Source organism: Mya arenaria, chromosome 4 (genome assembly GCF_026914265.1).
Source record: "Mya arenaria isolate MELC-2E11 chromosome 4, ASM2691426v1".
NCBI classification, from domain to species: domain Eukaryota; kingdom Metazoa; phylum Mollusca; class Bivalvia; order Myida; family Myidae; genus Mya; species Mya arenaria.
The window spans coordinates 8,157,614-8,170,118 of NC_069125.1; the positions used below are offsets into that span (position 1 = coordinate 8,157,614).

General features: G+C 37.4%; 2 protein-coding genes across 2 annotated transcripts; one reads left to right on the top strand and one right to left on the bottom strand.

Moving 5' to 3' along the window:
* Window positions 1-599: 599 nt before the first annotated feature.
* Window positions 600-6,887, bottom strand: LOC128229754 (uncharacterized). The gene is made up of 6 exons (XM_052941568.1): window positions 6,533-6,887; window positions 5,756-5,894; window positions 4,969-5,144; window positions 4,228-4,343; window positions 3,165-3,384; window positions 600-1,467 (listed from the first exon to the last, which is right to left on the bottom strand). Exons 2-6 carry the CDS (start codon window positions 5,871-5,873, stop codon window positions 1,123-1,125), a joined length of 975 nt encoding a protein of 324 aa, XP_052797528.1. The 5' UTR covers window positions 5,874-5,894; window positions 6,533-6,887; the 3' UTR covers window positions 600-1,122.
* A 285-nt stretch (window positions 6,888-7,172) lies between these two features.
* Window positions 7,173-11,176, top strand: LOC128229755 (60S ribosomal protein L6-like). The gene is made up of 5 exons (XM_052941569.1): window positions 7,173-7,330; window positions 8,024-8,164; window positions 9,257-9,305; window positions 9,841-10,025; window positions 10,977-11,176. Exons 1-5 carry the CDS (start codon window positions 7,223-7,225, stop codon window positions 11,136-11,138), a joined length of 645 nt encoding a protein of 214 aa, XP_052797529.1. The 5' UTR covers window positions 7,173-7,222; the 3' UTR covers window positions 11,139-11,176.
* Window positions 11,177-12,505: the final 1,329 nt, after the last annotated feature.

The window sequence follows — 12,505 nt, forward strand, 5'->3', positions numbered from 1 at the left end:
AAAAGCATGCACTGAAACTTCGACATTTACCGTTGTCATAAATATCAGAGCTTGCGAAACAGTACTTGTGAGGGTAGCATGCGGAGTAATTAAATCGAGTTTCAGCGAGTCTACAGTAAGACGTCAGCGGTCTCGAACCTAAAAATCCCTCCACATCAGTGCTCAACATGTTAGTTCCATTTTCCATTTTTCCACTGGGGGCCCCCGCGAACCCCCCTACGGCTACAGGGTTATTCCCCCTCCCACACCCTCCCCTTTTCGTGCGTAACATTCAGTAAAGCCTGGCTACGGGGCAATTAACAGGGCAATTTATCAAGCGACTTTATAACCCTATGACCAGCCTGCTTACCAAGATTGCTCCCTGGCCCCGAAAAATTTTCAGACATTAGTCGGGAAAAGATTTTCATCCACGACCATCATGACCTTGACCCACTGACCTCAAAATAGATCAGGAACATCTGCTGGTCATGACCAACCTGCCTACCAATTTCACATCATTAGCGTTTGCAAATCTTAAACCGTGGAGGCGGACGGTCGGACGGACTGACGGTCATATTTCTATATGCCGCCTTCCATGGGCATACAAAAACTTACAGATATAAGAAATATTGAATATATTATGAATACAAATTAATCCCTCCATTAAAAATATAACAAAATGCTTGCAACGTCATAATAACAATCTTTAACATCAGCAGCAGTTGTTGTTTTTAAATTACGACTGTTCAGCATGTACACGCTAAATTTGATAGGACCCGTATAGTAATAGAATATTCTTTGCCACTTCAAAGCTGCACTCTCACGGATTGAACGTGTTGACAACTTTTTTTTGTCTTGGAACGAGCCAGTTTATGCGAAAATCCATGGAAACCAGTTATATAAGACTGCTGACAAAACATAAGATTGCAAATTTTTATATTTAAGTTAAAAAAATGATGTTTTATGCATTTTTCTTAAACCGTTACGGTTTTAGCCATAAAACATTAATTTTGGAACGGAAATATGACAATTATACGCAAAAACTTGCTCATTTCAAGACAAAAAATGAAAAAGTTGTCAAAACGTTCAATCTGTGAGAGTGCAGCTTTTAACACAATTTCACTTCTACACACTGCCCTTGTACTACCAAGTTTTTCCGAAATTCGGTAGCATCATGCTAGGGTTTTCTAGCGTCACGTCCGGGTCTGATTCCAAGATGCCTTTCAAAACAACCTTTACCCCCCTCTGTCGGGCCGCCTCTATGATAACCGCACGACTCTCCTTCCCAAGGGTGACGTCATAAATATCAAGGTGACGTAATCGCTCGCAGTTACACACTAAATCCACTATTGCACTGTCTGAAAACGTCCGAATGAAGCTGAGATTTAGCTCCTGTAGATTGGCCCCATACTTGATCATTGAACGAACCCCTTTGTCTGTCACATGTTTACACGCCGCTAAACTTACTGATTCCAGCTTGTGTAGTTTCTGAAACAGAAAAGGGTGAATGTCTCGAATAAATATATTATGTCACTGGAAGAGAAACCAATGATGTATGCGAACGAAAGCACAACGTTTCTCCTCGTGGTTCAAACGGACCCTCAGCAATGAAATATCTATATAGAACTCAAAGATATCTTTATTTGTCGAGATTTTTGTCGCTTTTGTACATTCGTTCACATCGGCGGCAACCCCGGTCCTGTATTCCGTTTATACTACCATTACAACGAATAATGGAACTCAATGAAACAGAGCGTCATATACTTAGTAGTATACAGGGGGCATCCGACAAAAAGGTCAATCACGCGCTACCAAGTATTTCCGAAGTTAGGCAGCATCATACAAGAGTTCTCTAACGTCACATCCGGGTCTCATTCCAAGAGGCCCTTCAAAACTACTTTAACCCCCCTCCCGGGCCGCCTCAATAGCAGCTGCACGACTTCTTCCTTAAGAGTGACGTCATAAATATCTAGGTAGTCGCTCGAAATTACACACCATCCACTATCGCACTGTCTGAAAACGTCCAAATAAAGCTGAGATTAAGTTCCTGTAGGTGTTTCCTGTATCTGATAATTGAACGAACTACTAATTTAAAAAAACAAAAACAACAACACTATACGGCACTTTTATAGGATCCTTAACCATATGAAATGCATGCACTGATTACATTGACATTTACTATTGTCAATAATAACATAGTTTGCGAAACATTACTTGTACGGGTACGTACGTGCACGCGTGGGGTACTTTTTGTGCACTACGTCATCAAAGTATGCATCTATAGGTGTATACAATACCAGTTTGGAATGGCATGTACGATAGCACGAGGAAAGTTATATAACGAGGAATTATTAATGCGAGTTTTAGCGATTGTACAGGTAAAAGAGTTGAGTGAAATGTCGCAAACGACTTTATAACACAACTACAACTTAAAACATGTGCGTGTAGCTTCAGATCCAAGTACACGTCACGTTTCTCTAATAATTCAGAAACATCATCAGCTATGGTTACTTAATATTACCGTGTATATGGCTCAAGGTCCTATAGTTCTCCGTGCCCCTCCCAGTCCACTAGCTGTTGTCTGCCCCTCTTTTACCAATATCTGGATGTTATGCACCAGTCAATTGTAACCACGCCCCTCCTCCAGGTAGTATACCGAGGATAGCGGGGGAAAAGGGCCATGTTTTAACATTCCAAGTGGCCCTGAAGTGTCGAGTGAATGCGGTGGTTTCTTTTTCACTCCGAAAATAGCGGGTAATGGGCCTTACCTAGGTATCCATGTGTGAGGGGGCATTTGGCGGGGATTTTACATGCAGTTTGTCCCCATAATGAGAACCGAAAGTCAAAGTCCCCGCTATTCCCCGGACCTGGGGGCCGTGGTTACAATTGACTGGTGCATTACTACACACAAAATTAGTGCACACGTGTTTCGGTTATAATTTCTGAACAATTTTGGCTGAATGGTAGGGTCTACCCAAATAGAAAACTGTAAAATGACTGGGATCTGACGCCTGATATAATGCAAGGAAAAACACGGGGGAAAATCGACAACACGTACTCCAAACGCTACTTTAATCATGCAAATAACTCACCGACGTCGACGCGTATCTATTCATTAGGAGTATCGATAGCAAATAGACTCCGATTTTCAACCACTTCTGTCAATTTATGGGAACTATACCTACCATAAATAATGTCTCCACTACGCTGTCGGTGACAATGTAACCGCAATCCTTCAAAATAAGTACCCTGAGGTTTGGACAGTTCGACCACATTGTCTTTAGCATCGACTGGGTCAGACACACATCTTGAGAGACGTCTAAGTGCTCTAGTGCCGGTACCAGAAGAGCTTTAAAGTTTTTTGAGTTGAGCTTCTTTTTTCGCTTGAGCTGGGATATCATCTTACTGAAATATGTAACAGAGCCTTAAACAAAATATGTAAATAACAATAAAACAGCGGTGTTTCACATTCCAATATGTTCGTGTTATGCCCAACACTGAGGACAACGCCGCCGCTACCGACAACATAAACACATCAAATATAGCCCTTGGTCCATATTACAGAAGCATATTAATACATTTTTAACATATTTTATCTTAAGTGTAAAATTTGGAATTCTTGTGTTTCGTTAAAAAATGATTCTTTAAAATTAAGTTTTCATTTTTAAAAACATAAGTGTCCATTTTTTAAATGCACAAATACACACAAAGCATAAGACTTTCTCCCAGTAAAAAAACAGCTAAGGAAATTGTTAAATTTAAGGAAATAATTAAATTTTAACTTAAGATGCTTCTGTAATATGACCACAGGGCTGCTTTCTTCGAGAAAAAAAACAAAACCTTAACATATCAAATAATTCTGGTCGTTTAATAAATTGGGCTTTGCGGCACGATAAAATATGGATGAAGTAAGAAGGTAAACACCGCCACCACCGACGGCTATTACATCTACGCGATAACAACACGGTCGTTTATGAAATGCTGGCGTTTGTTAAACGATACTACAACTTAAATGAAAGACAGCTAGTCGGTTGACATTGACCAACACTGCAAAATTCTGCGAAAAAATGAGCGAAACATTGAAAAGCGCCCATTGCTCTTGCATTTTGAGTCTATACAGCATACTTTTTTATGGTATTTAAACGGAAAAGCAGGCTGGTGGTTATCTTCCTATTGCCCTATACAAACCCTGGTGATGTTTTGAAATATCGTATGTTCTATGTCTATGTTCCACATATTACTGCTCACCTGAGCAAGAATTCATCAGGGAAATCTTGTAGGTCATAATCCTGAAGGTTGTCAGTAATGTACTCCAGGGTGGTCTGTAGGAGGGACCGCACCTGGGTTCCCTCGTGGAAAGGGCTCTGAAAAAGGGTTGCTAAACGTTTATCAAATGAAATGGGTATTTCTCTGAAAATTGTTCCCCGGTTTCTCTGATGTAAACGGGATTTCCTTTGCTGAACATTTTGACAAAACGGACACGATCATGGTCAGAATGCTTAACGGACACGATCATGGTCAGAAAGCTTAACGGACACGGACACGATCATGGTCAGAAAGCTTAACGGACACGGACACGATCATGGTCAGAATGCTTAACGGACACGATCATGGTCAGAAAGCTTAACGGACACGATCATGGTCAGAAAGCTTAACGGACACGATCATGGTCAGAAAGCTTAACGGACACGATCATGGTCAGAAAGCTTAACGGCCACGATCATGGTCAGAATGCTTAACGGACACGATCATTGTCAGAATGCTTAACGGACACGATTATGGTCAGAAAGCTTAACGGACACGACCATTCATGGTCAGAAAGCTTAACAAGTATTCCGAGAATCGTAAAATTCATGAAATGTCTTCATTTCTATCGATATCTGAATGAACCCAGAAAACTTCAATCATCCTCTTGATTGAAAGTACTGAAATTATACAACACTTTAAAAGTTACAGAATACACCAAGTACATTCAATACTTTTCCATACCGACTCGAAGTTTCGACCAAACTGCGCCCTGACAAGCGTCCGTCCAACCTCATCCTTCCGCTCAAACCTGAGCGTCTTTCGGTGGCTTAGGGACGTCTCCACTTCCGCCAGAACTTCCGGTTCGCTGTGGTGTCGCATCATCCCAACGCTCATAACGTCCTTGATGTCAACGTAACCTGTATAAAAAGGAGGGAAAACTTTATTACCAGAGTAAGTGCATATGATTTGTTTGCTTTGATGGGATAGGGAAGGAAGTCCAAGTCTAAACGTTCCTTCATAAAGCCATATTTTTCAGTTTAGCCCGCTTATGGATCAAAAGTATATGAATATTGATGTCAACGAGAAGGAAAATTTTTCACAATAAATGGCACTCATTCCAAAGATGTAAAATATAATCAATTCGGAAAGGCATGCACACATCGCGTCTTAGTTAATACCACTAACGATATCTGAGAAGAGTCGATGTGTCTGTCGTTTAAAGAAGTATATTGAATGTTCCGACTTAATCGCAGTAACTGATAATACATATGTGATCTTGAAAAGGTTTAAGAGTGTATATTGCTTTATTAAGGCTAAATTCCATAGAGCTTCAAAACAAATTACATACATCGAGTACATGACGCATTGCTTCCTACGTGTCACTATAGTTCAAAGTCACTATTAAATTAATCACTCTGGCGCTCTGGCAGTCTAAAGCTACGATTTGACAGTTCTGAATAAAAAAGGCAGACAATTCGTAATAACAAAACCATTCCAAATATACATACAATGTACAATGTATTTATACCTCCTTCATGAACTGTGAGGCCCTCCTTAACTGCCCCATACCGCAAAATGTAACACAGTCGTTTAGGAAGCCTGTCGGCGTACTTGTCTTCCTTTCCACATCTAATAGTGTCTGCCATTTTTTTAATTTCCGCGGTCGTCTGAAAAATATGTGCACAACAGTTTACATTAATTTGTCTGTTCTCAGCTGGTGTGATATTATAATTCTATATTGCTATTATCAATAAACTATATAAATATATATGCTGAAAGCTCTCTCAAAATATATACGCGATAATATTAAATGCACACCAAAAATTATTATAATTTCAATTTCTAAATAGTGTATACAGTTCTGTACATTTTGTACATTAAAAGTGATAATTACGAACTACATGCTAATTCCCTTTTTAGTTACGCTCACCTGTATCAGTCATCGAAATTAGACTATTGGATCAACAAGCCCGAATTATTATACTATTGCTTGGCATCAAATTTTTGAACAAGCCCTGCTATATAAAATTCAGAATTTGAGCAAGCCCGAAATACGTTTTACCAGTGCAGGGCTTGTGGGCTTGAGCTAACTTCGACCACTGCTGTATGCTGTAAATCTATGCATGAGTTTTAATACCGTGATTTAAAACGGAAATGCTGTATATTATTTATATGTTAAAGAATAATGTTTCAATCATCTTCATTTTATTGTAGCTGGGTCCAATATTACTAAATATTGGTCCCAGAAGTTAATTAAGTACAGTACAGTATAGATAAAGTTCTGTATACTGCACACGGTACTTACATAAGTATACAAATCCAAGAACTGTATACGGTTGATGGTTGAACAACTGTTAAAATGAATAGATTCGTGAAAAGCTCAAAAATGTTGCCATTATAAGCTTTAATGTAGTTGTGCAATACATGTATGCAATTTCTATTTATAACAGTGTACATGTACGTGTACAACAGAACTTTCTGGTAGTTTCATCATAAACAGTCCATTGACAGCTGAAAACAACGCTTTATCGAGAACAACAGATACATAATCATTCTAATCACATCACAATATCATGTCTGTATAGCCGTATTTGTTTTGTATCTGTAAACATTCCTTCTGTCTGTGCACTGAGTTTACTGTCAAAAATGAAAACAAATGGGAGATCACTCTTTCAAATTAATAACCGGAAGTCGTAAAACGTCATCGATTTGTGAGCCTCTTACACTTCCTGGGCAAAGTGAGTAGACGAACATTTGTATTTACAATATTATATCGACTGTAATCCGTACACCAGCTTAATAAAATAAACTTATTACACCGCCAAACGATTAAAGAAAACCATTTCTTCAACAAAACAGTGTAAATAAGATGCTAGAATATTGAACTACTTCATGTTTTGCCTCTAAACCAGCTACCCAAAACACCAGAAACGGCATGAATTCAGGTCTAGCGAAGTTGTAGTTGTTAATATTTGGAAACTGTGTTTTTTTCAGAATGGCCCCAACGGCAGCGACAAAGCCTAAGACCCCGTCTCGTATGGTCACCAAAGACATCGGCGGTGACAAAAATGGTGGAAAACGTACAGTCCGAGTAAATCGCACTGTAAGTAAATCTCGCCATGTTCATTTCGGTCTTATTCTGACATTTCTGTTTAGTGTCAGTCGTGTTTTAACACATTATGAAGTGTACCTAAATGAACTATTTAACATGACACACCTAGGAACATGGGCATGAATTCACAACTGACAAAGTGGTCATTATTGTTTTATTAGCATAGTGCATAATCAATTCTTGTTACGGGCTTTCTTCGTAAATTTGCTGAATTGCACCTCAGCAATAATGCAGGGCAGTCAAACATGACTGAGTGCACGATAAAAGCAAGTTAACACTTACATTATGTTTAGTAAGACCATGTATTTCAGGTAACAATAAAGTATTTCAGTAAACCTGAAGTGTGGTAAGGAGGGATATTTTTCAAAAGAATAACTGCGAAAAGAGACGGGGAATTTTGAAACTTTGTATATCATTTGTCAAATTTTGTCCAGTGTGCACTAATGAAGTAAATATGGATTTAATGACACTTCATTTGTCAAATTTTGTCCAGTGTGCACTAATGAAGTAAATATGGATTTAATGACGACTGTTGATGCTTAAAGTAAATAAATGTAGATTTTGCTCCTCATGGAAAAGACGAGGGCAATCATGCCAATGTACTTATTCATCTATGATTGATTTATGTCGGTGATCCTCTTGTTAAACATGTGTATCTTTTCATATTGATCATATTTTTTACAGTCTCGCTACTACCCGACAGAAGACCGTCCCCGTAAATTGTACAACCGAAGGAAGTCTTTCTCCCAGCACAAGAGGAAGCTCCGAGCCTCCATCACGCCAGGAACTATCCTCATACTGGTCGCTGGCAGGCACAAGGGAAAGGTACTTGTCAATTGCACATATTTACTTAATAATGGCAGTTTTAAGTTAGACAGGAAAGCTGACAAAATGAATTTGCCTGAAATCACTGTTACTTGCCTGAACACATTGATCAGCATATAAATATCATGATTTTTGTCCCTGTAGAGTGTTGTTTTTAAGTAACTTTTAGTAGTAATAGTGAAATGGCATGAAGTAAGTTTTTAATTAATAAGAACGGATGGATTGAGCGTAGCAAACAAGCCCTTCTTGAAATTAAGATTTTTCTGAAGGTAATCTTCCTTACTTCGAATACAATCTCATTGGCTGACACATTGTAAAAGCAAAATTGACGCAGAGAGTGTGCATTGGATGAGTGACAGTATGCAAAGCTTTAAACAGTATGTTGAAATTCTTAATGATAAAGCCTAGTCCTAAATAAATGCCTATCTGCAAATTTATTGGCTGTGAATGTAGGTTGTATTCTTAACAATGTTTGCCTTTGGGTTTTTTTATTATGAAAAAGATAAAACCAATAATTCATTTGGTTAGAATGATTATTGCTATTGCTTTGATTTTGATAACAAAACCTTGTACAAACTTAATGATCTCTTCTGATCTTGTTTTTGCTAGCATTTCATTTGCCCATTCAGGCATTCTATCTGATTAACTAACTTGCCTGTTTAGGTTTCTGGCAAATGGGTTGTGGTGAAAACTGTTAGTTCAGAGCTGTAACAGTTCAAATATTGCAGAAACAATATTTTTTTGATAGAGTAATTTCTGATAGAGTAATTTCTGATTTTAGTTGTTTTAAAGACTTGTATCATTCTGACTTTTGTTGTCTTAGATTTGTATCATTAATGTTCACAATAATCTTACTCAGATTCATTGGAGTTTATATTATTTACACTATTTTGGGAATGGGGCGGGGGCATTTCTGATTTGGGAAAAAGTGTCATCCTGACTAAAATTAGGAACTCCCAATGCATTTTTGTTCAGTTATTACAAAGCCATTGATAGCCATCCTCTGTAACATTGTTTTAATGTAATAAAATAATTTTCTTTGTATCTTTCGTAGACGAACTGATTTATTATTACCCCTACTCTTCATTTCAGCGTGTTGTTTGCCTGAAGCAGCTGGCATCTGGACTTCTTCTGGTCACCGGTATGTTGAAACAGGTCTTTAAGTATTTGGTTATAGTACGGATTCAATATAAAGGCATTGTGACATGTTTGGACATGGCTTAGATTATTTTTTAACTGGTCTGTTTTTGGAAGTAAAAAGTCTTTGTGACGGCCTTTGTTTCACCAGCTGGTATTAAGCAAAATTTTAATCATTTAATCAAAATATTGTTCAAGATTTCCAAAAGAAAGTTTGTGTAGCTTAGTCTGTATCCTTAGTCTTTAATAATTGTTGTGTAAAGCCTCTTTACTACATCTCCTCTTTGGGGCTATATGCAGTAATGTCCGGAGTCTGAGTTTAAGACTCGAGACTTATAATTTTATTATAAAAGTGCTCCTTTATGATGAAAAAAATGTTGCTGGATATGTCAGTAGGCATGTTTTACAATTACTTACAACTTGGTCTTAAAATCAGAAGAAAATGATTTCTGATGCCTTAAATATTGAATCTAAAGTATTTGTGAAAATGGGTTGAACTTAAAAAATTAGTTGAACACAATTCATCATCTTTGTTTAAGGTCCATTCCACCTGAATGCGTGCCCACTGAGGAGAATTAACCAGCGTTATGTGATTGCCACGAAAACAAAGCTTGACATCAGTGGAGTCAAGGTACCAGATCGTCTCAATGACGAGTATTTCCGCCGAAAGCAGCTGAAGAAACCCAAACATGCTGAGGGCGAGATCTTTGACACTAAAAAAGAGGTAAACTGTCAAGGTTTTCTGAATAATTTAGGTGATGAATGCAGAAAAAATTGTGGCTGTGATGATGTATTCAGTAATTTTAATGATCTTAACCCCTTTCTTCATTTATTGATGTTACTGGATTTTCATTGTTGTTAAATTGGAAAGACGACTTATTTATGGAAGTAATCAATTATTAGGAAAGTTACATTTAAAAGAACACATTTTGTGTCAATTCGCATCTAGTTAGAAGGTACTGGCAAATAAAATCACACTTTTGCATAAATCCATGGATTAAGAATTAAATAAAATGAAAAAGTGAAATATTTAATAAGTTTGTAACTTTTCCCAACAAACCATCCACACCTTTTGTCAAATTGTCAACAAAACGAATAAAAAAAACCATAAAACATTTGATTTATCGATACCGGCAGAATGTTGTCGATAATTGTCGACTACCACCTATAGTTGGCCCACCATATTAAAGTCCATTACTTCACAAAATCAGTTCTAGATATACTGTATCAGAAATATCGTAGTAATTGTACAAATAAATGTGGGGAGGTTCTTCCCGCTAAGCCTTCTACAGCTGCCTTTGTCTTTTGGGTATAGTAAATTCAGTATGATCTCTGAAATCACGTTAGTTGTTTGCTGTATTTGAATTTCAGTTGTACACTGTAAAGCTTAATTTTTGTCTCCAAGCATTTTTTTTTTACAGTTTGCTAGTAAAATCAAATGATGGCTTAGAGTGTGACTAAATGACTAGATTTTAATATAGACTCTGGTTATGATGTGAAGGAACACAATTTTCAACTACTTCAATAGATTAATGTTGTTGTGTCTTGTCAAAGACACGGAGTCAGGTTGTTTGCCGTGAAACTTATTTGCATCAGCTTTTAAATACCCAGGAATACAATGTTTGTTTGCAATATTTTGTTAATATAAACATCTTGTTTGTTTCCTGTTTTTCAGTCGTACACTGTGAGTGACGAGCGCAAAGCGGACCAGGTTGAGGTTGACAAACAGATCCTGGATGTTATCCGTAAAAACAAAGACAAGAAATTCATGTTTGGTTACCTTGGAGCCATGTTCTCCCTCGGCAAGAGTCAGTTCCCACATAAGATGGTCTTCTAATGTTATGGATACTGAGTATAAATAAAGAGAAAAACTGATACCTGTCTTGTGTTGTTTTGCGGTGTTAATTATCAATGTTATACTCTGTTCGTCGTACAAGAATTCAGTCTTTCACAGGTTGATACATTACAGTTTCAAGTCGTCATTTTAAGCAAAATGATGACTTTTGACATAGCATTTATGATTTAATTTATAACTGTAGATTAGTCACCCTTAAGGTTATTGGTTAATGAATTTATTATACTTAAAGGTCTCTGTGTGGTTGGTCGGTCTGGTGCAGTGTGTAGAGCGAACTACTACACAGATTTAGACATGGTGTTCTGAAATTTGGTATACATGTACATGATTATGTGTACTAGTGTTTATGATTATTTGCGGGAGTTGTCGACCTTTCAACAGAACATTGAATGTTGTGGATCGATAACCTTCCGGTTTTACACATGTTGTTCCGAAACTCTGTACACATGGTCATTAGTAATCGAAGTATACTCTATACAGTACTAGTACATGTATTTCAAACATTTTTCATTAATTGCGGCGAAATGCATTAAGATATGTGAACATGAAAGAACCAAAGTTTATGGATTATTCTCTACATCTGTAAATCAGGAATGTCGTATAAATTATCTGTGGAGATGATGGGAGTGCTCCAGGGACATTTTTAACTGATAAGTTACTAGTAACTGATTGCTCTTGGTTGTTTTTGATGAGCTTATGCGATGGTAATGTGTACGTGGTATGTGCGTCTGTGAACAAGATACAGTCTTCAGTTTAAATTGTATCTCGATGAAACTTGTACAGTATTTAGAGCTCGGTTCCTTTCGAAAACCAGAATGCTTTTTTTATGTAAGTCTTTTTTTAGCCAAGTATACATGAGCGAAGTCTATTTTTAGCCAAGTTTACATGTAAAGTCACAATTGCTTGTGAATGTTTGTTCAAATTATGCCCCTGGGGTCATTACTGGCCACGCCCAGGATTCACAGGTTTGGTATACTTAAATTAGGAAAATGTTAAAAACCCTTTTTCTGAAACCGCTATGCATATCCTTGCTATTTTGAATAAGGCTTTATTTAGTGGTTCACTACCATGGTTGTTCAAATTATGCCCCTTGGGTCAAAACTGGCACTGCCCCAGGGCTCACAAGTTTCCTAGAGACTTTCTTAGAAATATTTTCAAAATCTTTCAAATCACAAGGCCAATACCTTTGATATATGTTATGGAGTATCATATGATGACCGTCTAGCAAAACATTCGAAGTTATGCCCCTTGGGCAAAAGCTGCGCCACCCCTTTTGACTTACTTTTTAATTTTTAAAGCTACAGCAATGAAATTTTGACCATGTTACCAGAGCTTCTCAATCTCTTATT